The following is a 27,735-nucleotide window of genomic DNA, read 5'->3' as shown; positions in this document are numbered from 1 at the left end:
CGGCTGTTTGACCCTGACTCTGAGGACCCCTATGTGAGCAGAGACACTTTCCACGCCACCATGAAAGAGTGGATTGCCCAGTGCAGCCAGGACAGGTGGAAAAACCCTGTACTAGAGGAATCTCACTCCTTTTATTAACCCGCCTTTTCAATGAGCTGTGTATGACAGTACTCACTGACTCTTTCTGTTTCAGCGCTGATGTGGATGGCAGTCATGTATCTTGGCCAGACGCTTCTAAAGTGGCTGTAAATGGTAGGTTGTCACTGTTCTGTTCAGACTTCTGAGAAATGTTTGAATCACATAAGCAGCAATTCATTAAACCTGAGTTCCTTTCAGGGCTAGATCTCTCATGTTCTCAAAGCAAAGCAGCTTCTTCAGAAAGCCACCAGTGCTCCTGGTTAGTTATTTCACTCCTTTGGTCTCTGCATGTGTTTAGCTCCTTTAATCAGTTTGTTGTCACACTTCACCAACTGTTTGTTTGGCTTTAGTGATGGAAAAGACCTGTTAGGCACAGTGGCTGAACTGAAGCACGCTCACCGCATGCTGAGTGAGCAGAACAGCAGCCTGCTCAGGACGGTGGTTCAGTGTGAAGACATAAACCTGCAGCTCACTCTGGAGATCACCGAGCTGCAAGCAAAGCTGGCAAGGTGAAGGATTAAAAGAATGAAAAGGCATTCTCCAAAGTAGCTGATTAAAATAAAAGTTGAGTGTGAAAATTGTGTTTAAGCTCACCAAGAAATGTGTCTTCAAAGATCATTAAACTTCACCAGCTGAAGTTATCACACCTAGCTACCAGCAGAATTAGTATGAAATAAATTAAATAAGATTTTTCTACTATTAATATGGCCACTTTTAACATCACAAATTCAATACTGAACACTTAAACCAGTGTCTTTGCCTGGTTGTTGCACCATTTGTGTCCGTATTTAAAGACATAGTAAATTAATGTGTCTAGGACAGATTATGAGAAAATGGGCCCCTGGGCTCAAACAAGCAAAAGGCCCCCACCTCTCCTCTATAGGACCCCTTGATTTAAAGTGGCCTATATGGTCTCTTTGTGTTAGTTTTCCTTTTTTTGTGGTATTTGTATGTCTTTTAAATGAGCTCTGTGACTTTCAAATAATATTAACAGTTGGAGGCTCTGGACCAGGGGCCCCATGGCCTTTCGGCCCCCTGGGCCTATGCTCAGGAGTCCCATTCAGCAATTCATACATGAAGGTGCAAATTAAATACAGAAATGTGTTTTGTGTGCATAGCTCTGGAGTTTTTTAACTTAAATATCAGTCACGTAATAAACATTATTATTAAGTATTATTATTATTTATTCATTGGTAACATTCATTCCTGACCTGACTCGTACTTCCTTCCAATCAATATTTTTTTAAGAGTCAGACCAAAAGAATACTATGAGTACAATGTAGAGAAGATTTTCTTTGTACAGAAAACTCAGGTAATGGGACTTTACCATCTCTTTTCCATTAGACAATAGTCATTGAATAAAATCTCTGTTCTTACTCTTTCTCCATTTTGGATATGAGTAGAGGTGGGACCTGTTGAATAAATGAGAAAGCTGTTATGGTTTTTAAATTTGTTTGGTGTGCGCAGTGCTGAACAGTCAGCAATGAGAGCCAGATCTCTGACAGAAGACCTGGAGGAGACCCGCCGGGCATTTAAAGAGGCCCAGGAGAGAGCCAGTCACTCCCAGAGCAGCTTCACCAAACTGGTACATCACACACTGAATGGACTCTCAATGAAGCTATACCTTTTAAGTTTGATTTATTTGTTATGGAATCCTGTTTACATGTAAATCTTTATTGGTCCTCAGAGCAATGAGGTTGAATGCCTGAAGGTGCACATTAGGAGGCTTGAAGACAAGGTAGTGTAGATATAAATGCATGCACTTTCTTTTACAAAACTAAAGCTCGTTATGTAATAAAATGTTCTTGTGCTTGCACAGAATGAAAAGCTCGTCTTTCAAAGGACATGTTCTGAAGAGAGCATCACCAAACTCAGGAAGGTTAATGCTGAGCTGAAGGTAGGAACAGATCAGTAAACCGCTTTTGTATTTGTCTGTGTTATGACTTTGAATTGGTGGTTAAACATTTAAACGTTCACAGGCCGAACTTCAGGAAACCCTGGTTTTGCTGACACTGAGAGATGAAGCGATCACAAAGGTTGGTCTATATGTTCATGAGGAAAACTGTCAGGTCGCATTTTTATTTTGTCTTTTAACTTCACTTACAAATGTTCCTGTACAGAAAGACATTCTTATGGATAAGATGAAGAACTCTCATGTGGAGAATCACAACATGATTGAGGTATGTTTGACACAGTGTCAGGGAAGGAAGCTTTGGTAGGATGCCATTATATCTCATATAAGGTCATGCGAAAGCAAGTATGGCCACATTACATCATGTTAAAGTATGAAAAGAAAGTTTCAAATTCAGTGTATGGCAACACATATCAGGCACAGGAATCAGTCTCGTCATTTCAGAATATGTAACAAGAAGACTGATGATTTTAATTATGTCTTGCATGTGTTTAAGGGTAAATTGCATTCAGTGGTTCTAAATGTACATTTTGGCTGCACATTAACTCTGTTCTGGTGTTGTAGGGTCTGCAGTCTGAGCTAATGAAGTTACAGGAACATTCACACCAAGTTCTTTTGAGGTATTATTAACAATAATTTAATAATTTTAAGTGGCACTTTAGTCCGATGATGGTGGTATGATTATTCTTAGAAGGCTTGATCTACTGTGGTTTGGATTCTACCTAATTTGCACACCACTTTTAAAAAAGGTGTTGACCAAATGAACAAATGCAAATAAAAATGTTTAAATTCGAATCAGTTTTTTGACAAAATTGTTTATTTAAATGCTCCTTCAGCAATTTAATGTTGTACTTCCATAATGTTGAGGGACTCACAAGACAGGTTAAAAAAGCAGCATTGATATCCTGACATTAGTATGGATCAAACTTTAAAAACACTGGATCCTACATTCGCCTCCTATTGTTTCAAACCATGCACCTCCAGTTTTATAGTACAGGGTTTGTTAAAAATATTTTTGATGTCAAATCTGGTGGAGGGATGTGTCAGCTGTCATAATTTTACAAGAAAGTTTAATATTTGAAAGAAGTTTTTTGGGCTATTTAAAAACAAAGAGCTGCAAGTTAATGTGAGAAGTAACTATCATTTACCTGAACAAACCTGTGAATGAACTGCACAAATAATTTAAAGTTCTGAAGTCTGATTTCCTCTGCTGGTGTCTGACAGGTATGACAGATACTGTGTCAGTCCTCAGAGTCTCTACAGTCGAGATCCCCCAAACCACTGCTCTCTGCAGAGCGAGATACAGGATATGCAGCAGGTAGGAAATGCTTGCTGTCCACAGGTTGTCTTTTAAGCTGTTTTGTGTTGACCATGTTATTGCTCTGCCTTCTTTCTGTGCAGCAGCATCACAGAGCTCTGGGCGACATTAGCCTCCCATCACTTCACCCACACAGCGATGATATTCAGAGCATCATCCAGAGGATCAAGAGTGCAGAAATAGCTAATTTTGTGCACAGTAACTATCCTGAGAGGGTGAGGAGGAAGTATACACACAAAAGAACAAAATGATCATTACATGCAGTAACATGTACATGTATAATTCTGTCATGTCTCTCTCTCTCTCTCATACACAGGAATCTGCTCCTGTAGAAACACAGGAGAGGCTTTTTCCTCACTGCCAGCAGCAACAGGCAAGCATCAAGCAGCAGCTTGTCAATGTGTATGTGAGGGTTTTTTTAACCTCTCTTTGTCCTGTTATGGTAACAGACTGGATTTGGTCAATGTTAGTCTTTGTTCTTAGAAGTTTTCTCCAGCTAATAAAATGGCTGCCTCGATTTGACAGTGTATTTATGGGCATCTACATTATACAGCTCATAGGAGTCCCCGTGTTGTCTGTGTAAAACTCTATCAGGGATAAATGCAGTTTTAGTACCCCCTGGTAACTAAAGACATGACAGTGTGTAAAAGAGATGTTTATAAAGCTGTGGTGGCGATTTCAGGCTGCAGGAGCTGGAGCTGCACAAGTGTGTGTGGGAGGAGGCAGGCGAAAAGGTGGAGGAACGGTGGAGAGCGTGCGAGAAGGAGCAAAAGCAAAGCCAGACTCAGATCCAGGAGGCCAAAAAGGTGGCTGTGGTGAACTGGTGGAAAGCCCTCAGTGTGGAGAGGGCTCAGGCTCAGAAAAAAGAAACCCGGTCAATCCAGGATCTTTCTGAGACTCAAGCAAAGCTCCAGCCAGCAGAGCAGGTGATCTCTGATATGAGGGGGCAGGCCTGCCACCTGTCACCCTCTCTAAGATCTGCACAGCAGTGTGTCACTGAGCAAAAAAACAGTAGTAGAGTTGATCATATTGAAACGGGGACCAACACTGAGAGAGAAGAATCAGATGGAACGGTGAGGAAGGTGGTGAAGGATCAACGGGATGCAGCGGTGGCCACAGAGACTGCAGGTGGAGCAACCTCAGAGCAGGAACAAACACAGCTTCAGGTGACTGTAGATGGACTTCTGGTGACCCTCAGAAGAATGGAGGCGATGGTCAACAGCGCCCTGGGGACGGCCGAGCTGGTGAGAGAGAGCGAGCAGAGGGTGAGCCGAGTGAGACTGAGGATGGAGAGCATCACCCAGAGGGTGGAGGAGGCTCTGGGTCGAGCAGCCAGTGCAGACAAGCAGTTGAATGTCCTGGAGACCAGGATCACAAAAAAAGCTCCAGCTCAGGTTTGTCTGTGCTAGAAGTCTTTGTGTGCTTTACATTAGAGTAAGAGTGAAAAAAAAGTTTATTAATACTCTTGATTTTGAAAGGTCACTGTCCCTGTCAAGTAGGTTCATATATAGCAAAGATGCTCATTAGATTAGGCCTTTATTAAACTAGAACCCATATAGAACAATGTGAGAAAAACTACCATCAAATTATAAAACCATATCATTTAAAATCTAATGTATTATTTTCATTGTCCAGTCCAGTCTGCATTTGAAAACATGAATACCAGGAATTGACATTTCAAATTTAAACTCAGCTCATGTAGAGCTCATGCTACTCTAATGGGAACAAAAACTGCTAAAGTAAATCATACTGATATCAATTGTTTTAAGTTGAGATTATCACATTTGTTACTTTCTTGTAACAAAAATATAAAAATGTGGTTTCTGAGCTGCAAAACCTGAAAAAAAGAATGCTTGTATACGATAGATTTTTCACTTACAAATCTTTTTGACATCATGAATTAATCAATATTGCCTTTGTGAAACACAAAGTCCTTCAAAAAGTCACATTACTATAAACTTAGGGGGAAGAGATTTAACAAGATGTAATGTCTACTTTACACTCCTCATCATAGGATGTATATTTCTGAGTTGTGAGCTGCCTCATTTTCCTTATCAGGCTGTTTATGTGTGTTATTAGTAGAGGCCTGAAGAGCTAAAACTATGCAGCATATAGCAAAAAAATGCCAAAACATAAACATAATCCTGTGTAGCAGGATTCAAATTTCCTTATTTCCATGTTTCCTACTTCTGATTTTTTTATTTCCTGAGATGGTACCAATGTCATGACTCCTTTGAATCAACTGATGATCCTTTGACTGTATTTTTTTTTACATAACATTGAAGTCAGACTCTCCTATATCATACGGTGTGTAAGGTACTAATATCTGTTTTTTCTCTCTGTATTTTTTGAAGCCTCCAGGTTGCAGTCTGCCAGCTGGTCCTAGACCAGATGCCACAGGCTTTAGGGTTGAATGTGATGTGGAGCCTGAAGACAAAGACAAAATGGAGAGTCCTCCACAGCTGCCTGTGAATGGTATGATGGCCGCATTACAGAAATACACCTTCAGTGTTATTGTGGTTGTGGGGTACACTATGACACAGATGAATTAAAACTACTTCCTTTTCTAATGGTAATCCCTGAGGATGTCTGAAAAGATACTGTGCAGATATTTACATTGCACACACAACAGTTGGTATGGCAAGGAGGAAGAGAGAATAAGCTCTTAGGGAGTGTAAGTTATTTATCAAAAGGGTCCAGGGGGAAAATTAGAAGAGGTCAGAAGGGTCAGGTATTTTTTTTGTCTACATTCCATTTTAATTGACAGGACTTTTATACACTGACAGATCAGGGGTAATTTAACCCCTTTTACATTTTATGTTTGATCTGTTCTGAAGAGCTTTGAGCATGTTTATATGAAGACGGCGAGAAATCTAAGGTCTGTAGCTCACAGAGTACACAATGCAGGCTTTTAGCTTTTAACAAAAGCAGAACAATTGTAATGTGAATAAAAGAATAAACACTCTTCAAAAGAAAAGACAAGGCTTTTAGCACATTTATAGTGACTGCCATTAAATAAATAGTTCGTTTTATGAAACTGTTATTCACTTCCTTGCTGAGAGTTTGTTTAGAAGATTGCTGTCACTCTCATAGCTAAACCGCCAGTATGAAGCTACAGACGGCTCAGATCCACCTACCAGCACCTTGAAGGGTCACATAGTATGTTATATCTTGTTTGTTTAATATTTAGTGTATAAATGAACAGGTGATATGAGCTGGACTATTTCTTGGAACAATGACTTTTTTGAGTATTTCTTTGGTTATATATAGAAAATACTTTAGTGCTGGTTGTTACCGTCAGGCTAGTTGTTTCCCCCTGTTTCCAGTCTTTATGCTAAGCTAAGCTAACCAGGCTGTAAAGAGCCATGAGTGGTAATGATCTTCTCATGTCTCAACCAGAAAGTGTTTGAATATATGTTTAAGATCAAATGTGGCTTTCCTGTAAGAAATAAACATCCATCTATCCGTTATCTATACTGCTCATCCTAAGCATGGGGGCTGACATTGGGCAAGAGGCAGACTATACCCCGGAAAGGTCGGAAATAAACATTGACTTTTGTTTTATTACTTCTTGCTACAAAAAGAGTAAATAGTAAATGGACTGTATTTATATAGCGCATTTTTCCACAGTGTGTTGCACTGGCCAAAGCACTTTACAGGAAATGATACACCATTCACACACCCATGATGACAGGCTGCCACACAATGGCGCTAGTCAAGCCACCGGGAGCAATTCAGGGTTCAGTGTCTTGCTCAGGGACACTTAGGCATGCGGGGAGACCGGGAGTTGAACCACCAACTTGCTGGTCAGGAGATGACTGCCCTACCTCGTGAGCCACAGCACAGCAAAAGAGGGAAAACACAAACGTATTCCTGTTGCAAACTGTTACTGAGGCTTTAATATGCTGACATTCCTGAAAGCTGCTGCATGTGCACTGATCATTTTGCCATTTCATCACATATTTTCCAATATTATTCATGTTGCAATAAATATGTTTGTCTTCCAACCCTTCAGGAAAGGTCATGGCAAATATTTCCACATTTTCCTTCCCCAAGAAGGAGTCCATTGATGACTCAGATGACCAAGTCCTATATTTGTCTATTTGTGATGTAGAGGGGAGTTTGGAGCCTATTGAGAGCTAGTGAGCAGCCTCACAGGGGAAATGACATTGTAAATGAAGAGACGGTAGTCATCTCTATACATGTTTGTTTATTTTGTAACTTTCTAAAGCTTACCTTGTCCAGTGCCATATTGAGGTAGACACTTTATTGCTTAGCAAATGAATCTGCAGCGGGATAAACATTTTTTTGTCAGATATTACTGTCATAAAACCTGATATGTGCACTGCCAGGTTGCAGCTCAAAACAGCTTGGGTCCCTCAAGATGTGGCGTGTGTATAATACAACCCAGGCTTAATCTTATTTGGAGTTTGGAAATTTTAGCGTGTGTGTGTGTGTGTGTGATAGAACTTAGAAAAGCCACGGTAACTTTTAGGATTAAAGTTCTTTCCACCCCATAACAGTGGTCCTTAAGGCACAGGGCTGTAGATCCTGAGCTGCAATGCTGTCAACAGTACAGTCCTTCCATTAAAGCTATTAAGGCAAATCCCTGTAACATTACAAAGGAATAAAACGTGTAGGTTTTATGTTGCTGTTTAAAAGAAGACACAGTCAAACTGAATGTACTGTAAGTAAGTTAGAGAAGCATCGCTTTAATGGCAAATATAAAAATTTGAAAAAGTGCAAATACCAAAATCTCTGCAGCTGGAATGTGAATTAAGTTGTGGTTAGGCTGATGGCTTCCAGAGCAAGAGAGACTGATCTACGGAGGGAAACAAGTGAAAACATTAGGTTAAATGTGGACAAAAATGATTAAGTTAACACACCTGCCTACAAGCATCTGCTTTTGGCTTCACCCCCGTCATGCCATGTGCTGCTTCATACTGATTTGTGCATTGATTTATGAAGTAAAGTCTGGCAGTGAAATGTTGTATTAAACAGGTAGTTCAGAGTCTGATATGTTAAAATTCTTGGATGTGTTGCCACAGAAGAAACATAAAGGCAGCCAAGTGTTGTTTTTTTTTATTTGTATATTCTCATATGTGAATAATATTGGTTAATTTGAAGTCATTCCCTCTTCGGTTGCTTTTTAAGTGACATATTGCTGTTCAGCTACAGTTGTGCTCTAGAAAAATGTTTGTCAATTGCTGGTGTCACAATAATACCAACTAACACAATAGCCTTTACTCGGGCCAGCAGCTTTCAACCGATGGCTCAAGCTCTCATATACTCATGATGGTTGCCAGGTTATTGTTGCCCATAGTTATAGAGGTGGAGGGGGTGTGACACTTCCTGAAACAAGAGTTAGAGTAGTTCTACCAATCAGATGAATATCACGCTGCCAGCATCTGCCTGACAGGATACTCAGGACAGGAAACTATTTATTTCTCCCCTATTTGTTTTCTCTTGTCCTAGAAACACCCACTGACACAGCTCTCTCTCTCTCTCTCTCTCTTTTGTTTTAACCATCATGACATTTGCATTGCACATGGTTTCCTGTTAAATGCAAATCAACTGATTTCTGTCTGTGCTCTGGCAGGTGGCACAGGACGAGGCAGCTGCAGCAAGGTGAGATGCTCTCCTGCTTTATTACTGTGAAATACTGCATGTGGGATATGTTGTGTGTGTGTGTATCTCATATTTTTTAAACTGACTTGTTGGGAATATTATTTTTGCAGAGGACACTATACAGATTACATGTTACAAGTCCAAGTGATCTTTTTGACTTTGTGCTTTCAACTGCAGAAAGTAACTTAGTACAGTTACTCAACTGTGCTGTTCTTAAGTAGATTTTTGTAATATATAATATGTAGGAAAAGTGGGTACTTTTATCCCATTAAAATAAATAGTTACCTATTTAGCATATATAAGAAGTGATTAATAAATGGTTTAAAACACACTATACTGCAGTTACAACCAGATATAAGGGCATATATCATGTGGTTTCCATACACCAACGACTTCATAAGATAAGCCTAACAGAACATAAGGCAATATATCTGGTTGTTCTTTTTGTAATCAAACCAGTGGTAAAAAAAAAAAGAGGGTGAAGAGGAATAAAGTAATATTCCACAGCTAGTCAGCCATTGTTGTCAATAAATTTTTATTGTATGGTGATTGAATCGCATCGTACACACCATATCATGCACTATGTCACATTGAGAAAAGGTCATATTGTCCCATCCCAAGTTATTTTACTTTTGCTTCTTTAACATATCACAATATTTCACTTTCACGTACCTAAAATTTCAAATGCAGGACTTTTACTTGTATGTTGAACTTGTGATGTTGTAGTCTGCTGTGAATGTTCACTATGCTCTTCCAAACAACGTGACTGCTCGGGTCTTTTTTCCACAAAATTCAAGATGACTGCTGAACTTAAAACCCAAATCTCTCACCATTTTAAAGCCACATAATTGGTGCAAGGTTTAGAAGCACAGTTCACCAAGCGTTAATGATCTTCAAGAGCTCGGAAGTGGATGCGTAGATTCCTCTTAGGCTCCAGGGTAAACACAGATTGGACGGACAGAATCTGTCTATCTTTCACAAACAACAACACACAAACTAGTCTCCTACTGCTCCCACGCTATGATTAGAGAAACACAACAAACCCTGCAAAACAAAATAACATACTTTTCTGACTTTCTTCAGGTTTAGTTGAGGGATGATCAGCGGAGAACACACACACTTATAGATGCACACACACACTCCACAGCAGCTCAAAGAGGCATACTGAGTCCTTCTCCTTAAATGGTCAAAGCTCCCAGGAGTGAAAGAGAGGCTGTTGCTGAAAAAAGACAGGGATCAGAAGGGACGGGAGAAGGAAGGAGAAGCCCTGAGGATAGAGGAAAAGGCTGAGAGTGACAGTTTGACTGTGGGAAGTCGGTCTGAGTTGGAGGGCTCAGCAGCAGCGTGTGTGTTTCTCCACAGCACTACAGCGGTGGACTCAGGTAATGTCCGTGCCCTCTTTGGACAGGTTTGGGAGGTTGGCTGCAAGGAGCTGTAGGGTCTTACTGGGTGATAATTTTGGGTGCATACATGCAGACTCAGGAGTTGCAAGTCTAGCGCCATCAGTAACTAGGAGAAGAGGATGTGTTTTTGGACTTTATAACAGTTGTCAGTCTGACTTTATAATAGCTGGGGTGAGATTACGTTACTGTATCTAGTGCTTCTCTGGAAGTGAAACTCTGCATCATGTTTCTTTTTCCTTGGTTATGATCACATCAGTGGATTTAGCTGCTTCCTTACCTGACTATGTGTCTCTCTGGCCATCCTGCTGTTTTTCTTTCTCACACTTTCCTGTTACCTCAAATTGCAGTTCTGTAGCAACCACTTCCTCTGAGGCCATGTACTCTGTGTTTCACACAACCAAATTTTAAACAAATTTGGCAAGAGAGAGCATTCTTATGTAACAGAGGAGGGGAGGAGGCTGCCGGTCCCATTGTCTCCCTCTGAGGATAGAGGCGGTGAGGCCTGACTGCAGTGGGGAGTTGAATCTGACTGATGGTTCTGATGGACAAATATGTTTTCTTTAAGAAGGGTAGTGTGTACTTTAAGAGCAAGATTTTTGTCTTTAAGCAGTTGTGGTGTAGGGACTGTCTGCTGAGGCTTGTATGTTTTGTCCTGTTCCCCCCACAGGAAATAATCTGAGTGATTCAATTTCTCTGCAGTGTTTATCTCATGGCCTGGTGGGGAAACCTCCTGCTGTACAAGCTAGCATCTTTTGCTGAGTAATTTTAAAGTGGCGACAGGTTCTTCTGCCTCTGTAAACACTGTCTCGTGGTCTGGTTCAATATTTATTACTTTGCAAGATTCTGTTATCATAAGACATTTAAGCTTGTTGAGCTGCAACAAGTTTTTTGGCTTCCTTAGCAAGACGTTTTTCTTAAAATTGAACTAAAACAAACATGGCAGTATTCTCAAATCATGTTGTTCTCCTTTTTTTGTATAATTGCTTCCCTTTGAAAAATTAAACAGCTGTTCCAGCTGTGGAAGAAGTAGAATATTCCTGTAGGGATAAAACAATTGATTATGCAAAATGAAATTAAGATTCTTGGGTTTAGTCAGTTGTAAAAAATGCAGGTGTTTGCTACCAAAGCTGTGCTGTAGTCCAGAGGAAATTAAATAACTATTCTGGAAATATTCAGTGACTCACTCTCATATTTAAGATGTGCAGTAAAACTGTTCAGCAAAAGATTCATGTTCTTGCTCTTCTCAGTAGCAACATGCAGACAGGTGACAAATGAAAGGAAAAACCAACATAAAGTGTCTTAGTAGAACAACTTCAGTGCACTTTGGCACTGATTCTACAAGTCTCTGAACTCTGCTGGAGGGATGAATGCCATTCTTCCTAAAGATATTCCCCCATTTGGTGTTTTGATGATGGTGGTGGAGTCGCTGTCTAACACATCGATGCAAAATCTCCCGTATGTGTTGAACTGGGTTGAGATCTGGTGACTGCGAAGGCCATAACAAGTCATTCACATCATTTTCATACTCATCAAACCATTCGGTGACCCCTTGTGCCCTGTGGATGGGGGCACTGACATTTGGGAAGAGATCACTTATTTGTCCAGGTTTTTTCTTTCACATGTCACCTGTCTGTATTCACCATCTTAAACTCAGCAGTGTTGTAGTGAAACTGCTTTTTAAAGTATTAAATAGTCTGAAATGCTACTGCAGACCAAGAACGAGAAGTAAATTTACTTCTGTATAACATTGTTCCTGTAGACAGGACATATCCTCACAGCTCTCTGAGAGACAGTTAAACAACCCATTTCCTTTTCAGTGACTCACAGCCTTTGTGTCCCTATATGTTCCCAAGAACATGTCATGTTTGTGATGACACTGAGCAGCACTTTGTAAATTCTGGTTCAGAATTCACTGACCTGCGTAGAGTGCGTGCCATGCTTCTGACATAACTAATTATTCCTCACAGCTTTCACTCACCTGGCTAATATGACTGGAAGCACTGGCAGAACAAAAAGCATAGCCACATCAGTGCTGGTCATATAAATCTTTTTTGTTTAGTGAAACCAAAGAAATGGGAGGGTACAGTACCATCCAGTACTGCCCCCACGCGGACAATAATTTCTGCACTGTGCTCCTTCAAAGGGTTAAATTAGCTGTGCACTTAGATTTGCATAAATTTGTTACTAAAAGGAGGATAGCTGTGAATTCAAACAAAGGTTCAAACACATGTAATAATTAACTAAATTCAGTCCTGTTTCTCTTTATTGAGCCAGTTAACTGCTGCAGAATTGATGACAAACATCAGCTGAAACAGACAGTCACTTTGTTTATTCGTCAGTTGATTAACAACAGTTTTGCTAGTTTAGTAATTGTTTAATTATTTTTAAGCAAAGACAATAAAAACTCACTATTTCCAGTTTCTCAAATGTGAACAGTAAAATGGCTGTCTTTGGGGTTTTGGATTATTGGGTAGACAATGTGTGTTTTTGATGCACAAAATATTCTTCTGCTTTATAACATTCCTATCAACATGTGTCGTATCCACTATCCAGACTTCAGGGGCTTTTCCATTAGAGGAACCTACCAAAATGTGTCGTGCTGAGTAATGCTGGTCATGGGTTCTGTGTTTTGGAGGTAAGGTCCAGGAGCTAAATTTCAGCATCCCTCAAGAGGTAGTACTAAAATCAAGTGCTAGGAACAAGGGGGGTGGGAAAGGGCTGCAATTGGGGAGGGGTTGTATACATGCAGAGCAGTCGCCAGTGATTGGTTAAATGTCCCTGTCTTCACACCTCAGTCATTAGCATTACAAGCACTGTGTGTAAACACACAGCTGACTGCTTATGTTAGAGAAGTGCAACCCCTGCCTCCTCTAAACAGAGACCGACAAAGAGAAAATACAGTGAAAAAATAAAGCAGGACGGTCCGCATCAACCCCAGAGGCTGTGCTTGGTAATGGTTAAGGGAAGTATGGGTTATATCGTTAGGTCCCAATAGTGGAAACGCAGCTTTTGACTCAAATTACAGTAATTTTCTCTGTTTCTTGCCATAGCTAAATGCTGCATTATTTTGTTTGCTGTCTTCTTTCCACTTGATTGGCTTTGTTAGGTTATTTCCTAGTTAGATAGATATTCAGAGATTTGTTGTCTAGAAATGTTAGTGGAGACAGATTGACTAGCTCAGGCTGTTAACTGTTCAGTAATGTGCCTGCAGTGCAGACTGCAAGCAGGTCAAGGTTACAGGCAAAGAGCTGTTAGTGTCAACTGTAATGCTAGTCTTAATATTTGTCTTAATGTGTAGTGTTATGTCAAATTGTTTTAGATACACACCACGAAAACAACAGCCACACACCTTGACTTTTCCTCATGTTTTGGCTAACGTTATAGCCAGCTGCAAAATCTGGTGAGAGAGAGAGACGTCTCGGTTGACGTTTCTGTGGAGGAGGGGGCGAGCCAACTAAGTGATGATATTGTATAGCAATTCTTGGTTCGGGGTCTGATCTGCTTCCGGGCTGCTTGGGCAGCCTGGGGGTTGGAAGATCTCTGGAAATGTAATGTTAATTCTGGCCTGTGACTCTTTGAATAAACCAGCACGGTTATATTTTTTTATATATCCAAGTGGTCTGAGTCGTCCCTCTGAGTTCCTGGTTTGAAAGAACCGGACGAGGCTTTATAATAGTATAGAGCCTTTAGCTTTAAATAACAAAAGCATTCAGTGCAGGCTGTTGATTTGTCCTTTCAGTTTTCATCCATGCTTGTTCCAAATGGCATGTACTCATACCGTATGTGTGTTCTACAAACCCCTCTGACTTTTTCACAATCCCTCGGGATCTCTTTGCCTCAGCCAGACCGTAAGGGCGAGTTACACTGAATGTCCGGTACCAAAGATTTATAACAGCCCAGTGCACCCCAGTCAGTTTGATCCATGTCTGGTCAAAATGTTAACTGTGTCAGTCATGAATGGTATTTATTTGTGTTTTCAGTCACTCAGTGAGTGTTGCTGTTTTTGTTTATTTCTCCATTCACATCTCTCAAAGTATCAAAACACCATAATCTGAGACTTTTAATTTATCTGTTATTCTTCATTTTTCCAAATGAAGGAGCATTAAGTAAACATACTGACTAACTTAAAGGCGCCATATGGTATTTCTTGTAAACAAACTGGAGTTATGTTGACATTCAGTGTTTCTCACCAGTACACGCTGTGTGTCCTTCAGGTCTAATAAATTTGATGAATGCATTTTTTCCCTCATTAAACACTTTCAAAGCTGGTTGTCGGCACATCGCCACGTCCCTTGGTGTGGCACTGTACCGTCACCTGTAGATCAGTGGAATGATGTGAAACAAAGCAGGGCTGTTTGTGGACACTCGAGGTGAGACATTCACTGTTGCTGCTTATGAGACATATAATGATTTGTTATTTTATTCAGCTGAAATAAAATCCTGGTTTGTGTTGGCTGCATGATGTAGTCTGTCATGTAGTAGTAAGGTATGTAAGGTCTACCTTATATTCTTACTGAAAATGACTGCACTGTTACCCTTGTACTCTTGTTTCTGATGAATCAGTAACAGTCGGAGCCTGTTGGAACAATTTATTAATGCTGCTGTTTCAGGACAGTGGAGAATGAAGCTACTTTAGGATTTATTTATGGTGTCACAGTTGTGTTAGTTCCAGCATATCTTTTTTTATCTGTGGTTAGCCATAAAGGACGTTCTTCTGAATATCACCATTCATGTGTAATTTGTTTAGAAAAAAAGATGAGTTGCTTAGTGTTTGATATCTACCTGCAGTTAAAAACAAGTTTCCCTCAACATCTAATGCATTTGTGTGTGTTTATGATCTTGCAGCTTCAGAAAGAAGAGAGACATTTTCTGCCGGCGTCTCCTGCTGATCAAAGTGACCACAACTCCGCCGAGTCCTTTGACGGCCCCTGCGCTGCTGGTAGACCTTTTGTTTTCCCCCGCACCCGCTCCCGCCCCTCACTGCCCCCCACCATGCCCACACTTCCCGAGGAAGAGGAGGACTCGGGCGAGGAGCTGGACAGCTCCTCCAGTTCACCCAGTACAGTGAGTGCACACGCTGTCAGTTTCTGAAGCATTTTGGTTTTGGCAAAAGAAGGCAAGTCCATAAAAGGTGACACTGAATCATTCATTTGGCCCCTGTGAGGAAATGTTGCTTTTGATGACAACTCTCAAAAACTGCGTCCCCTTTACCTTCAAAATGCTTCTTTTTTAAGTCACACACTTGTTTTCCTGTTGCTTAGGCAAACTGAGGCTGAGCTGTGTGCGGAGAGGGAAAAAGTTACTAATGGTACAAATTCTAATTATCATATTAGCATTTGATTTAGTGCATCAAGTTTTTTTGTGGTTTCCTACAGAATGGTTAGGAATGAATCTGCAATTCTGGTGATTTGTGAGTGTTTCATGAGTCCTTGAAGGTCACTTTTCTTGATAAAACAACTATAGCAAAACCACCACCGAGACCTTTAAAAGGAATCATTTTCAGTAGATTTCACCAAAATCAGTTCAGGGTATAGACTACCCTCTCATCATGGAGGTCTTGTTTCTATAAAAGGCAAATGTGTGTTTTTTGATTTGGGGATAAAACAGTTTTCTTTCTAGGCCATATAAATAACTAGAAAATGACTTGACTTCAGGATATTAAAAAGGCTTTATTGCTTGATGAACAGATGGGTCAGCATCAGGGAACATGGGAAACCTTAGCGTGAGCAAGTACCCCATTGGTCAGTTTACCAAAATATACTAAACTTTTTCTCATGTGTGTTTTTGCAGATAGTGTTTGTGTCTGCTCGTCAGAGCACTGTAAACCTCAACAGAAACATGACATTTTGTAAACAGTGGCCATAAACCTCACTGACCTCAGCTTTCCAAAAGTTACATTTCCTGTAACAGTGATTCCAGTAAAATTTGTTCACAGCGAGGTCCAGAATGTTCATGACGTTGTTTCTAGAAAGTTAGATTTTATCGACTTATTTTTAGACAGGGTGTGGCATGATGGCGCAGTGGTTAGCAGTGTCACCTCATAGATTGAAGATTCTGGGTTTGAATCTGCCACTCTGAACTCCTGGGGCCTTTGTATGTTTGCGTGTTCTCCCCATGCCTGTTTGGGTTTACTCTGGCTTCCTCCCAGTTAGGTTAGGTTGATTGGTGACTCTAAACTGGTCATAGCTGCGAATGGTTGTTTGTTTCTTTGTGCCAACCCTGTATTAGACTGGCAGCTTGTGAACCCTGCCTCTCATCCAATGTCAGTTGAGATTGGTTCCAGCCCCACAACAACCCAGTATAGGATAAGCAGTGTAGCTAATGGTTGGATTGACTTTTTAGATTCTACAGATTCCACTCACCCACATTGCACCGGGGAGGCAGTAGAAATATTAGAGGTGACTATCTCAAAACCAAAACTATCTGTAGGACTAGATACCAGTAAGAGTGAATGGAAATTTGCACAAATGTTTGTGATTTGGGTGAAATTAAATCTGAATATCAACATTGTTAGAGGTTTTATGAACAATATGAAGAGCATATACTTGAAGTGGACATATTCAGAATTTGATTCATAAAATGTCCTGCAGTTTTAAACAGTCATCGGTCTCAGTCCTTGGAGAACATTGTCTTCCACTGCATACACACACAGCCGAGATAAGACATCTGTGCACAATGTAATGAAGCTGTGTAATCTAATCTTCAGGGCATATGCCAACACTATAAAAGTATCCCCATTTACTGCAGTACAGCTGTAGTCTTTCTGCAGCCTGTCTGCAGTGTTACCGTCAGAAGGATTCCTTTTATAAGAACTGTAGTGCAGAGATAAGCTCTGAGAGGAGCTCTTAAGGAATTAGTGCTTGATCCCAGGCTGCGTTTACCTGCATATTTACCTTTAATAGACAAAATTTAAATTGAATGGACTTTTACTCCAGAAGCTGTGGACTATACACAAACTTTGGGTTATATTAAATGTAATTTATCTCAGTGCTGATTTATTCTAATTACTTTTGTTTTAAGGTCATTTGTACACTTTCTTAAGTCTCTAGATGTCTTTAGGTATTTGGGAGTTATTTAGTGCCTTGATTTGAGACTGAGACTGAGACTGGGAGGAATTTAGATCTCCAGCCAGAGTCAAGTAGTTCATGACCTGCATCTTAAACCCCTTACCCCTGAGGTCACAGTTCTAATAAATGTCTGATCCTTGGTGCTTGAGAACTTGACAATGTATAGCGAAACTTTGCTGCTGAAAAACTCACTCTAGGGGCCTGCCTGAACAAACTACATGCCTGTTTTTTATCAGAAAATACTTAGAGGAGACTCTTGTTTAAGTGAGCATATGGTACCCCTATTTACCACATTTTTATTATAACCAGACTTCCGTAATCCTAACCTCAGTATTGTAGTGTCTGTTGAACCACACATTATTTACAACAAAAGTTGAAGTCATCATCCTGGTGGATGCAAATATTCTGTGTACAGAGTGTCTGTTGTCAAGGCTGGACAAAGCTGCAACTTCCCCCAGCATCCCAGACCCTGAAGGCCCCACGTTCACTGTTTGTGATCATTTTATTAATTGCTAATTTATTTGACAATATGTACCACTGCAGCAACATACACAGTAAATTACATTTTTACCCAACCTTGTGGCCATGCTGAGGGGCCTTGTGTCACAATCTAGTGTAAATACCTTTATTATGTCATTTATATTACAATTATGGCTCATTTTCTTAAAAAAAGGCTGTGTCATATTACCACAATGGTATGTGTATTGTGTTTAATGAGTAATTAAATGCAGCATAGGGCATACAGTGTAAAATGCACAGAGCGAGAGGAACCAGTGGTCAATCAAGGCCCCACAGTGTGTTAATCCAGCCCTGCCTTCTGCAAATGTTCTTCAGCTTCATTATATCCATATCAGGTAAATGAAAGGTGAATAAATGAAGTGTCAGTGTAACTTTGTTTTAACTCTGACGCTCATGTTTTGTGTGTGTGTGTGTGTGTGTGTGTGTGTGTGTGTGTTTTTTGGCACAGTCTGTGCCAGGTGAAAGCCAAGCTGTTATCATGACCGCCCCCAGCATTGTCTACCCACAACAGGCCACTGTTGTCCAGCATGATGGACATCATCTGGAGCAGAGCAGGTAATCATCCACCATCTCAAACACTAAAATTGTTTTCTTGCATTTAGACAATGTGACTGAACCATTACTGTTTCCATTCTCAGGCCGCACAGTCCCAGGTCTCGCCTGGCCAGAAACTCTTGGGGAGGTCCCCTCACCACAGTCGGTGGGTAAATGCCCACATGCCTGATATATTTTTGCAGCTTTGATTGCTTTTAATGTTTAGCTGCTTTCCCTTTTCTGAGGAAAAGAAGAGATGAAAACAATTGTGACTTGGCCAACCCTCACCACCTGATGTATTGGCTAACCACCTGTGAATTATTGCTTGTCATGAGATTTTAGACAAAGGAATCTCTCTTAAATATCCTTGCATCATGAAACACAGAAACAGAAGCAGACACTGTCATGGTTCATGGACTTGCTTCCTGTTTTTTTTTTTTTTTGTTTTAAACAGGAAGCTAGTCCGTGAACCATGACAGACAAAAAGCTGATGTATTTATCAGCAAACACCTACTAATTAACATTGCTATTTGTCTATAAATGCATTTTGTTTGCTTGTATCTTGACAGCGAAATGTAGTAGTGTAGGAAAATAATGAATTGGTACGTGTGTGTATGTATATGTGTGTATCACATGGGTTGGTGGGGATTGTGTGTGTACATGTGTCTATTGTCTTTTACAGACAGCACAGGCAATGTGATCGACCTGGTGAAAGATCAGCTGCCGGAGCTGCAGCTCTCTGAGGAGGACAGACAGAAGAACCTGGAGCTGCTGGAACAGGCCAAGAAAGTCAGCGACCGCTTCCTGACACGCCGTGGCCGCCGCAGCACCAGCAGCCTCACCGACTCGCCCGCAGGTGGTTCAGGCACAAACACACGTGCACACACAGACAGCCCTGGACATAACACATGATATCTTAAGTATTGTTGGTGTTGAATGGTGAGAGATCACATGTTGTCTAAGGATGTATTCACTTAAATCATTCCATTTGAGTGTTTGTGGTGAACTCATAACTTTATTTGATAAAGATTATCACTATCACTATTATCACTGATCTAAATGAGGAATAAAATTTACAGATGTTTTTCTGCACAGGTCTTTCTCCACCTCCAACATCCTCACCTTGTTCATCTAGTAGCAGCTCACTGTGGCCCCCGTTAAATGATTTACTCTTTATCAATTTTTCACCCTCTTTTTTCTGACTTTTAGCCCATGTGGACTTTGAGAGAATAATTTTGTTGGTTGTTTTCTACTCTTTCAGCTGCAGGACCCTCAGAGTCAACCCATGTCAGTTCACAGTCTGTTAGTCAGGTAAAGAAATTATTGTTGGTAAAAAAAAAAAAACTACACTGTGACATGAGGTATAATGTTGATAATCATTTAAAAGTATTAAAACTGTAAATAGCAATGTTCATTTTTCATTCATTCATTGTGTTTTTAAATGTTGCTCTGGGTTGTTGCCTTATGTAAATCACTGTCTTGCCTTAACTATTACAAATTAGTCCTACCTGATTTTAATGTAATTAATTACTCAATACTTTCTGGTCTATTTGATCAAGCAAATTTGCTATATTTTGTCGTCTTGTAGTATCTGGATGTTCCTTCAATGCGAGAACAACCTGATGTAACAGCCCAAGACCAAGAGGTCAGATTAACACGCTCACTTTGCATTTTATTGACAACCATATTGTTGTCTAATGCGCAACAACAATATGACACATAAAACATATAAATGCTGCACAACTATTACCTTGAAATATAGTGCACACATTCATGCCACCCAGTGGATGAATTCCAGTTGCTTTGATCCCCCTGACTTTTCCTCTAGCTCCAGATTTTAATGTCTGATGAAGGCGTTGGCAGTGTGCGGGAGTTCACTACATTTTTCTGTTGATACGCATCTGTAATTCTCATGCTACAGGCTTGTTAACACATCAGGAATACTGCAGTGAACCTATTATTATTAGTCATTATCTTACTAACCTCAGGGCAGGTCGCTGGTGGACTGGAAGCCCACAGACAAAAGGAAAGTGTCCTCTGGGAATCTAACGCCCCGCTTTGCTGTTCAGAAGGAGATCTGTGATCCTGCTGTACCTAAGAGTCCTCCAGCAGTCAGTAAAACAGATGAGGGAGCTGGTTCAGGCCGAAACCCCAACCAGACCCCAGCCACAGGAGTGGCCAAACCAGTCCCCCGACCCCCTACACAACAGGCCCCCTGTACAGCAGAGATCAAGATGATCGGTGCCTTCCCTCCGCTAATGAGAGCTGTTTCCTGGGATGCTGTAGGCAACCTTAATTCTAGAAATGGTGTCCCAAGTTTCCCTCCTACAGCGGAGGACACTTTCTCAGACAAGCCCAGGGATGCTGTCTTTAAAGCCTCGGGGTACAAGGACCTCCCTGTCCAGCCGGGGAGTGTACAGAAGTTGTCTAAACTCAGAGAGGTAAAGCTACTGCCAGCATTCACTCTTTTTATTTTGAATTGTTCTTTTGGAAACATAACGCTTTGCTCTTATGTGTGTTTGTGTATATAGGAGCACAAGTTGATGCGTAACCAGAGCATAGTGGGATCCAAGTTACCAGACTTGAGTGAAGCTGCTGAACAGGAAAAAGGTAATAAGTCTTTGTTTGACCTCCAGACATAAAGTACTTTTCTGCAGTGCATTCAGCAATTTCGTCAAGGGTGTACACTTCCTGAATCCCAGAGAAAATGTGTTCCTCTCAGAAAATGATGATGATCTCTTCTTGTGTTGCTTCCTCTGTACCACCCATTCACTGGCAACCTTGTAGCAAAGAAAGAAATGCTGATTTCCTTTTTTATCAGCAGATGGCATGATTGTTAAAGCATGTGACCCAAAGTCTATCTAATGAAATGAGGAAAGGATTTCATGTATTTCTATATTTTGGAAAAGAGACAGAGCTATAGAATTGACTTAAGTCACCAAAATTAGGACTTGAGAGTTTGAACTAACTTTGAGTAACGGACCTTACTGAATAAGTTCATTGTTTCAGTAACACAGTGGCTGTTGTTGAAGAAGAGTCTCATTTTAAAGCCATGCAAGTTTACTAGCACAAAAGGACTTGAGACATGACTTTAAAACTTTCTCATATTACTTGAGATTTGACTCACACAGGTATCTGGAAAGAGACTGTGTAATTTTCTCGAGGTCTTATTTATGCAGCAATGTGTCTGCAGGTGCTCAGCCCTCTCGGAACTCAACCAGCAGTGAGGAGGCCAAGGAGAATTCGGATACCATGCCGAATATTTCAGATGTGATGCTGAGAAAGCTCAAACTTCACCGGGGTCTGCCAGGCTGGTGTGCGACAAACCAACTGCTGCATTAACATTTAGCTTTTAACTAATAGCTAATAACACACCTCGCTTACATTGTGTATGAATATGTACATTACTTACCTTACTAACAGTTCATCTCTGATGTCATTCCAGTGCACTCCCACTCACTGAAAAAGAAGTTGAGGTTGGTATTGGATCTGTAGACGTTGTTGAGTGATTTTCACACTATGTTTTGGCTGAAAATGAAGATATGCAGTCATAAAACCATCTGAATTACTCCCATTCATGATTATGTACTTGATCCATGCATGCTGCAGACAGTCAGTTTCTTTGATCTGTAACTTTGTTTTCCTGTGTGGTGCTTTGCTTATGCTCTCTGTTGTTTGATATTTTGGGAAGTTACTTTTATTTGCTTTCTTGCCAAGAGTTACATGAGAAGTTTGGTGCCACTGTATGGAGCATGCTAGCTTATCTTAGCATAAAGGCTGAAAATAAGGGGAAAGCCTGTCTCTGTCTGAAGGTGAAAAAGCCACCAGCCAGCACCTTTAATTCAGTCAGTCAGTCACACCCGTCAACAGATACTTCACAAGATAAAGGAACATGGTTGAGACTAACACAGTAAAATAATAAAATGATTATTTTATGATTATTACAAAAAGTATAACATAATAATAAAACAAGCAATAAAATTAGAATTTTACTGGATTTAATTAAAAGCCAAATTAAACAAGTGCATTTTAAGATTCCTCTTAAAAGTTTATCTGTTGCTCTAAAACTATCAGGAAGTCAGTTCCACTATTTGGGACCATAGTAACTGAAAGCCAATTCTCCAGATTTGGATTGAATTGTAGGGATAGCTAATAAATCATTATGGGATTATTTGAGCGATCTGGTTGGAACATACAGTATCTTTTGAACAAAGTACTGAGGTAAACAGGGGGAGGGGCCATGGAGACATTTAAAGACTAAAAGAAGCACCTTAAAATCTAAGGCACAGGTAGCCAGTGCAGAGACAAGAACTGTAGGGGTGTGGTCTCTCCTCTCAGTCCAGGTTACAATTCTTGCAACCATTACTCTTTACCCTTTGTAGGTGTGCAAGTAAATTTCTCAACAGACTGGACAAGAGGCTATTACAGTGATCCAGTCTTGTGAAAACCAGGGCACTAATTAACATGTTGCTTATACACATAACTCCCATTGCTTGTTTTCATTTTCAGGAGATGTGGTGTGTTAATTAGAGAGTGCTAGTAGGCAGATTTAGTTGTCTTTGGAAAGGCAGGCTAGCAAAAGCATTTACTTACTATTGTACTTAAACTGTTAAGTAGCAAATAAAAACTAAGATTTATGTCAATTTAATATACTCATTTCTGCCTTCAAGTTGATCCACAGTGATTAAATGTGTACTTCAGCCATAATGCTGTACGTCGGCCACTGGGCTGCCAGCAGTATTCTGTTTGCTTTGAGCAGTAAATTGAGTTCAAAAGTTGTTCAAACAGTGGAGGTGGATGTATTGTTCCACTCAGTACTGAACATTTGCCATGTGCAGTTCCATGTTTATAATAACCTGCTTTGTTACCAGAGCACTTAATTACATAGACGTAAAAATTGGCTGCCTGGATTTAGTGAAGTTCTGTCAACAGGAAAATGTTTTCTGTTCCTAATCAGAAGAAAGAGATTCAGAGTGACTTCCTGTGGAGAAAATTCAAACATTGGTGACGCTGTCAGGCTCAGGCTGTCGCCTCTCTCGCTGCTCCCTCAGGGATGCATCTGGCTCAGGACAGCCAGAGGTCATTTGTTTCCTCTCAGCCATGGCGCGTGCATGTTGTAAATCTGTGCAGACTGGCTTTGATCAACATAGCAAAACATCAGGATGTCAGAGTTAGACTCACTGCTTGTTCCCCAGGCTCATGTCAGGGCTGCTTGAGTCTCCTTGACATTAACCAAAAAGAATGTATATTAGTATTACCTAAACAACCACCTGCCTCTCATTTAGCCTCTGTACGTGCGTGTGCTGTACTGTGGGAGAGTTTTTTTTTTTCAGATTTATTATGTTATTGCTTACCAGTTATGTTATGTTGCCGGCATCACAGCTCATCTGTGTTTAATGTGTTGTTTGATGTGCTTTTCCGGGTGTTATATTGTGGTAACTTCCTACCCGCAGAATGCATTTGTCCAGCTGTCACTGGCATTTCGTAATGACAATTACACTCTGGAGACACGGCTCAAACAGGCAGAGCGGGAGAGGAACCTGACTGAGGAAAACACTGAGAAAGAACTAGAAGAGTTCAAAGGAGCACTTAAGGTTGGTCCTCGAAAACAGCACCTGATATTTCATTACTCAGCTGAAGGAAGAATTCCCTTTGGCTTTTTAGTGCTCATTCATGTGCTTACTGTTTCCTGGAGGTGCCCCTCAGTTAATATCTAGTTTGAGTCCAAAACCTGATACCAAAGGCATATTGATGCACATTTTGTTTTCCTGAGAGAATTGTAACAAAATTGTGTTTCTTGCAGGTGACTGCACCACAGTGGCAGAGCATGGAGCAGCGTGAAGCCTACCAGCGGCTGGTAGAGACAGTGGCAGTGCTGCACCGCCTGGCCACACGACTCTCCAGCAGAGCAGAGGTCGTTGGGGCAGTTCGACAGGTGGACTTACACAAACACATGCAAGTGACAGTGCAAACCTAGAGCAGGGCGGTTTAGTGTAAATATAAAAAACATCTTATTGTTTGAATGCGGTCTATTTCAGGTTATCTCGGGGTCACAGAAATTCCTGTTTGGCAAATTGAAACATTTTATGGCTGACGTTGTGCAAACAAAGCAAATATTAGAAAAAGAACAAACGTAGCTAGATATTTTTCTCATAAGTTGGGGGAGAACATGCCATTAAATTTTTTTTCTTTAAATAAAATTGGACTTATATTTTTTGGGTTTCAAACAGAGGTTGGGGTTGTGTCTGTCAGCCTGTGGAGGATCTCCTCTGTCCCCTAGTGGCCAAAAATCAATTGATTCAGCCTGAAATGACATGTTTATAGTAACTTTAAAAAATCAGTGAGCTGGTGAGTGTCAGAACTCAGATGTCAGACAGCCATGAGTTTACTGAGATCCTCCATCACTCTAAGAAATCTTTGGTTGTTTAAAAATTAATTTCAGAACTCTTGCAAGAAATCTGCCAAAAGCCAATTGGTCAAACTCAGGTTTTCTCACCAGAAGATGCTGTTTATGTGCTCCTACATTGTAACGCAGACTTGTATTGACTGACTTCTTCATTATGCGACAGGAGAAACGTATGAACAAAGCCACTGAGGTCATGATGCAATATGTTGAAAATCTGAAGAGGACATATGAAAAGGACCATGCAGAGCTGATGGAGTTTAAGAAGCTGGCCAACCAGAACTCCAATCGCTGTTATGGAGGGTCTGTAGATACTGGAGGTAAGACTGCACATTCAGATCGGGTGCAGGAGAACAGGGACTCTCAATCAATCTGAACTCAATCAACCTGACATTACATTTTTTCTTCTGCAAAGGGTTTCATGCTTGTAAATAGGAAGTATTTTTACATTTATTCAAGCAAAGGTGTGTTAAAGCATGCACCCTACTAGCTACTGTGGCTAGAATGCTGTGTCACTGAGCAGTTTCACTGCAGCTTTGGGGACAATGCCAGCATGAAAACAATCATTTACCTGAGCTTATGAATGCTGTAATAATATTGTGTAAATCTGTGTTTTGTTTTTCTTTGTAAAGATGATGGAGTTCCACGGCCGTCACGATCCATGTCCCTAACACTTGGAAAGGTAAGCAATAAGGTCTTAGTTATAATAGGTAAAAAACAACAAAGATAATCAGTTATTCAGTCAATCAGTACTAAAATAATAAAAGTTGTGGTTAACGCAGCACAAAGTGCAGTGGTTGCTGATGGATATTTCATTAGTTTTCAAATTTTAAAGTGACAGTGGCACTAGAGCAAAAGTTGTGATCACCAAAGCTATGTTACTGCATTTCTTTCTGAAGGGAGCATGAATATGTTTAACAAGTTCCACAGTAATTCATCCAAAACCTTCTGAGATATTTCACTCAAATCTACAAGCTCACGATGTTGCTAGAGGAAAAGGTCAACGGGTTAACAAAGTCATTAGGATTCATACTTTGGAAATCATGAATGTCTGTACAAAATTTCATGACTCTGTCTACCCATCCAGCAGTTGCTGAGCTAATTCATTCTGGACCAAAGTGGTGGACTGACCAACAAACCAACATTACCATCCGTGCAGCTATGCCACTAGTGTGGCTACAGATGTCCTTATGGTCATCAACTGTTTTTGATGCTCTTCTATGTGTCTGTCTCTTGTTTAGGTGGTCTCATCATGCCGTTGTAGATGTTAATGTCCAGAAATGTAACATCCCCGATTTTCTATTCTTACCACTGACACTGCTGCATGTTGTGTCCTGGCTAGGCTCTGCCCAGACGCAGGGTGAGTGTAGCGGTGGTGCCTAAGTTTAACCTCCTGAACATCCCAGGTCAGACCCCAGTCACAGCTGGCACAAGCCCCAACGCAGGACCCACCCCTGGGGCTGCTCTTCCTGTCGTGGTAGGTCTTCCTGTCCTACAGGAAATTATAGGAAATGACATTTAATGAAGTGACACTCACTCTGTCAGATGGACCATGGAATTATAAGTAGAATAATTCGGAAACAAATTTAGGAGTTATCTTAGCCTATTGACATATAGATGACATCTTTTTAAGGACAGAATTATTTCTTGCTTTTTAAAATTAATAAATAGTGTTTTGAAATGTAAGTCCTCTGTTTCATATTGTATATTTACCGATTACAAGTACTTAATTCTACTCCAAGTCATACAGCTTTATTAATTGCCAGTAAATGACAAGAACTACATACAGCAGGAGGGTTTTTTTGTCTTTCCTACCAAACTAAGAATCTAACACTCCCTCAGATTTATCTTTGGAAGGACCTGAGTTCTAGGTTGGGAGTCAATGGACAAAACTACCCGACTGTACATGTTCTACCTTGACAAGCTGCAACAATAAAATGCTGCTTAACCTAATAATGCCATATATAATATGATAGCACTCACAGCGACCATATTCTTGATTAGTTTTGCTACATGTACATACATTATAGGTGCATTTAGCTAATAATACCTAGGTAATAGGATAGACATGAAAGGATATGAATATAGGTATCATGCCTGTTAATTGTGTGTCATTGTTCAAAGGCAATAATATTCTTCAACTCTCGCCTCTTTAGTGTGAAGTGAATGATGCCAAAAGCAGTGTGACACAATCAGCAGCTGAATGGTATGTTTTGCTGACACACACATCACACTACGCGGTCAGTACCATTGCTTGATTCTCAAGGTCACTTTACTGTCCTTGAAACAATGGGCCATGGAATGTCCAGAACTACTAATCATTCTTATCAAAAGCATATTCTGTTGTCAGACCTTTGGCTTGTTTGTGCGACCTTTAGGGTTTGTTTTTACAGTGCAGAGAATGCCCCAGTGTGGTGGCCACAACCCTGAAAGCATGAAAAGATAGCCAAACCCTGCTGCAGCTGATGGATATGCTGTCCGGGGTTGTAATCTAAACATTTGTGCAATAGTTTGACAAAGTCCAGACTCTAGGTTCCAATAATATCCTAGTTATATAAAGTGAGCCTGAGTAGAGCTCTCAAGTGTCTGAGCTAGATGTTCTGTGATGAGATGAGAATAGCAATAGCAACCGTGTAAAGTGCTAGCTCCATTTTTATCTGTTTGTATTTGCCATGCCTGTGATGGTGTCACTAATGCATAATACCACACAGCCAGTGCTCCAGTTTGTCCATTATAAGAAAGGCCATGGTGTCGTGATAAAATCTAAATGTACGCTGCTCTCAGTTTTATAATGCCTGCTGTGAGAATGTCCA

General features: G+C 40.5%; 2 protein-coding genes across 3 annotated transcripts; both read left to right on the top strand.

The window, feature by feature from the left end:
- The first annotated feature begins 29 nt into the window (after positions 1 to 29).
- On the top strand, positions 30 to 4,263 carry LOC109963626 (uncharacterized). The gene is made up of 14 exons (XM_020606311.1): positions 30 to 95; positions 194 to 252; positions 337 to 397; positions 489 to 647; positions 1,606 to 1,723; positions 1,826 to 1,876; positions 1,958 to 2,035; positions 2,118 to 2,174; positions 2,259 to 2,318; positions 2,615 to 2,670; positions 3,275 to 3,368; positions 3,452 to 3,583; positions 3,685 to 3,774; positions 4,051 to 4,263. Exons 1-14 carry the CDS (start codon positions 61 to 63, stop codon positions 4,261 to 4,263), a joined length of 1,263 nt encoding a protein of 420 aa, XP_020461967.1. The 5' UTR covers positions 30 to 60.
- mrvi1 (murine retrovirus integration site 1 homolog) lies at positions 4,057 to 27,191 on the top strand. 2 transcript variants are annotated; one of them, XM_020608576.1, is made up of 19 exons: positions 4,057 to 4,762; positions 5,723 to 5,843; positions 8,968 to 8,996; positions 15,245 to 15,463; positions 18,434 to 18,540; positions 18,624 to 18,685; positions 19,202 to 19,375; positions 19,781 to 19,830; positions 20,108 to 20,164; positions 20,589 to 20,960; positions 21,051 to 21,129; positions 21,713 to 21,833; positions 21,965 to 21,995; positions 23,973 to 24,113; positions 24,323 to 24,454; positions 25,089 to 25,242; positions 25,555 to 25,604; positions 26,265 to 26,399; positions 27,079 to 27,191. In XM_020608576.1, the coding sequence occupies exons 1-19, from the start codon at positions 4,307 to 4,309 to the stop codon at positions 27,178 to 27,180; spliced, it is 2,592 nt and encodes an 863-aa protein (XP_020464232.1). In that variant the 5' UTR covers positions 4,057 to 4,306; the 3' UTR covers positions 27,181 to 27,191. The 2 variants fall into 2 exon arrangements, with proteins under 2 accessions (XP_020464232.1, XP_020464225.1); XM_020608569.1 differs by having other exon boundaries at positions 20,508 to 20,960.
- The last annotated feature ends 544 nt before the right edge of the window (positions 27,192 to 27,735 follow it).

Source organism: Monopterus albus, unplaced genomic scaffold (assembly GCF_001952655.1).
Source record: "Monopterus albus unplaced genomic scaffold, M_albus_1.0 scaffold4.1, whole genome shotgun sequence".
Lineage (NCBI taxonomy): Eukaryota > Metazoa > Chordata > Actinopteri > Synbranchiformes > Synbranchidae > Monopterus > Monopterus albus.
The sequence above is the reverse complement of the archived record's forward strand: the minus strand, read 5'-3'. Positions and strand labels throughout refer to the sequence as shown.

Bases quoted from the DNA above. Each gene is read 5' to 3' on its own strand.
- mrvi1 (XM_020608569.1), top strand. From the start codon at position 4,307: ATGAGGGGGCAGGCCTGCCACCTGTCACCCTCTCTAAGATCTGCACAG. The intron at 15,464-18,433 runs GTGAGTGCACAC...TTTTTGGCACAG, and splicing joins CCTCCAGTTCACCCAGTACA to TCTGTGCCAGGTGAAAGCCA. The intron at 19,831-20,107 runs GTAAAGAAATTA...GTCGTCTTGTAG, and splicing joins GTTCACAGTCTGTTAGTCAG to TATCTGGATGTTCCTTCAAT.
- LOC109963626 (XM_020606311.1), top strand. From the start codon at position 61: ATGAAAGAGTGGATTGCCCAGTGCAGCCAGGACAG. The intron at 2,671-3,274 runs GTATTATTAACA...GGTGTCTGACAG, and splicing joins TCACACCAAGTTCTTTTGAG to GTATGACAGATACTGTGTCA. The intron at 3,369-3,451 runs GTAGGAAATGCT...CTTTCTGTGCAG, and splicing joins AGATACAGGATATGCAGCAG to CAGCATCACAGAGCTCTGGG.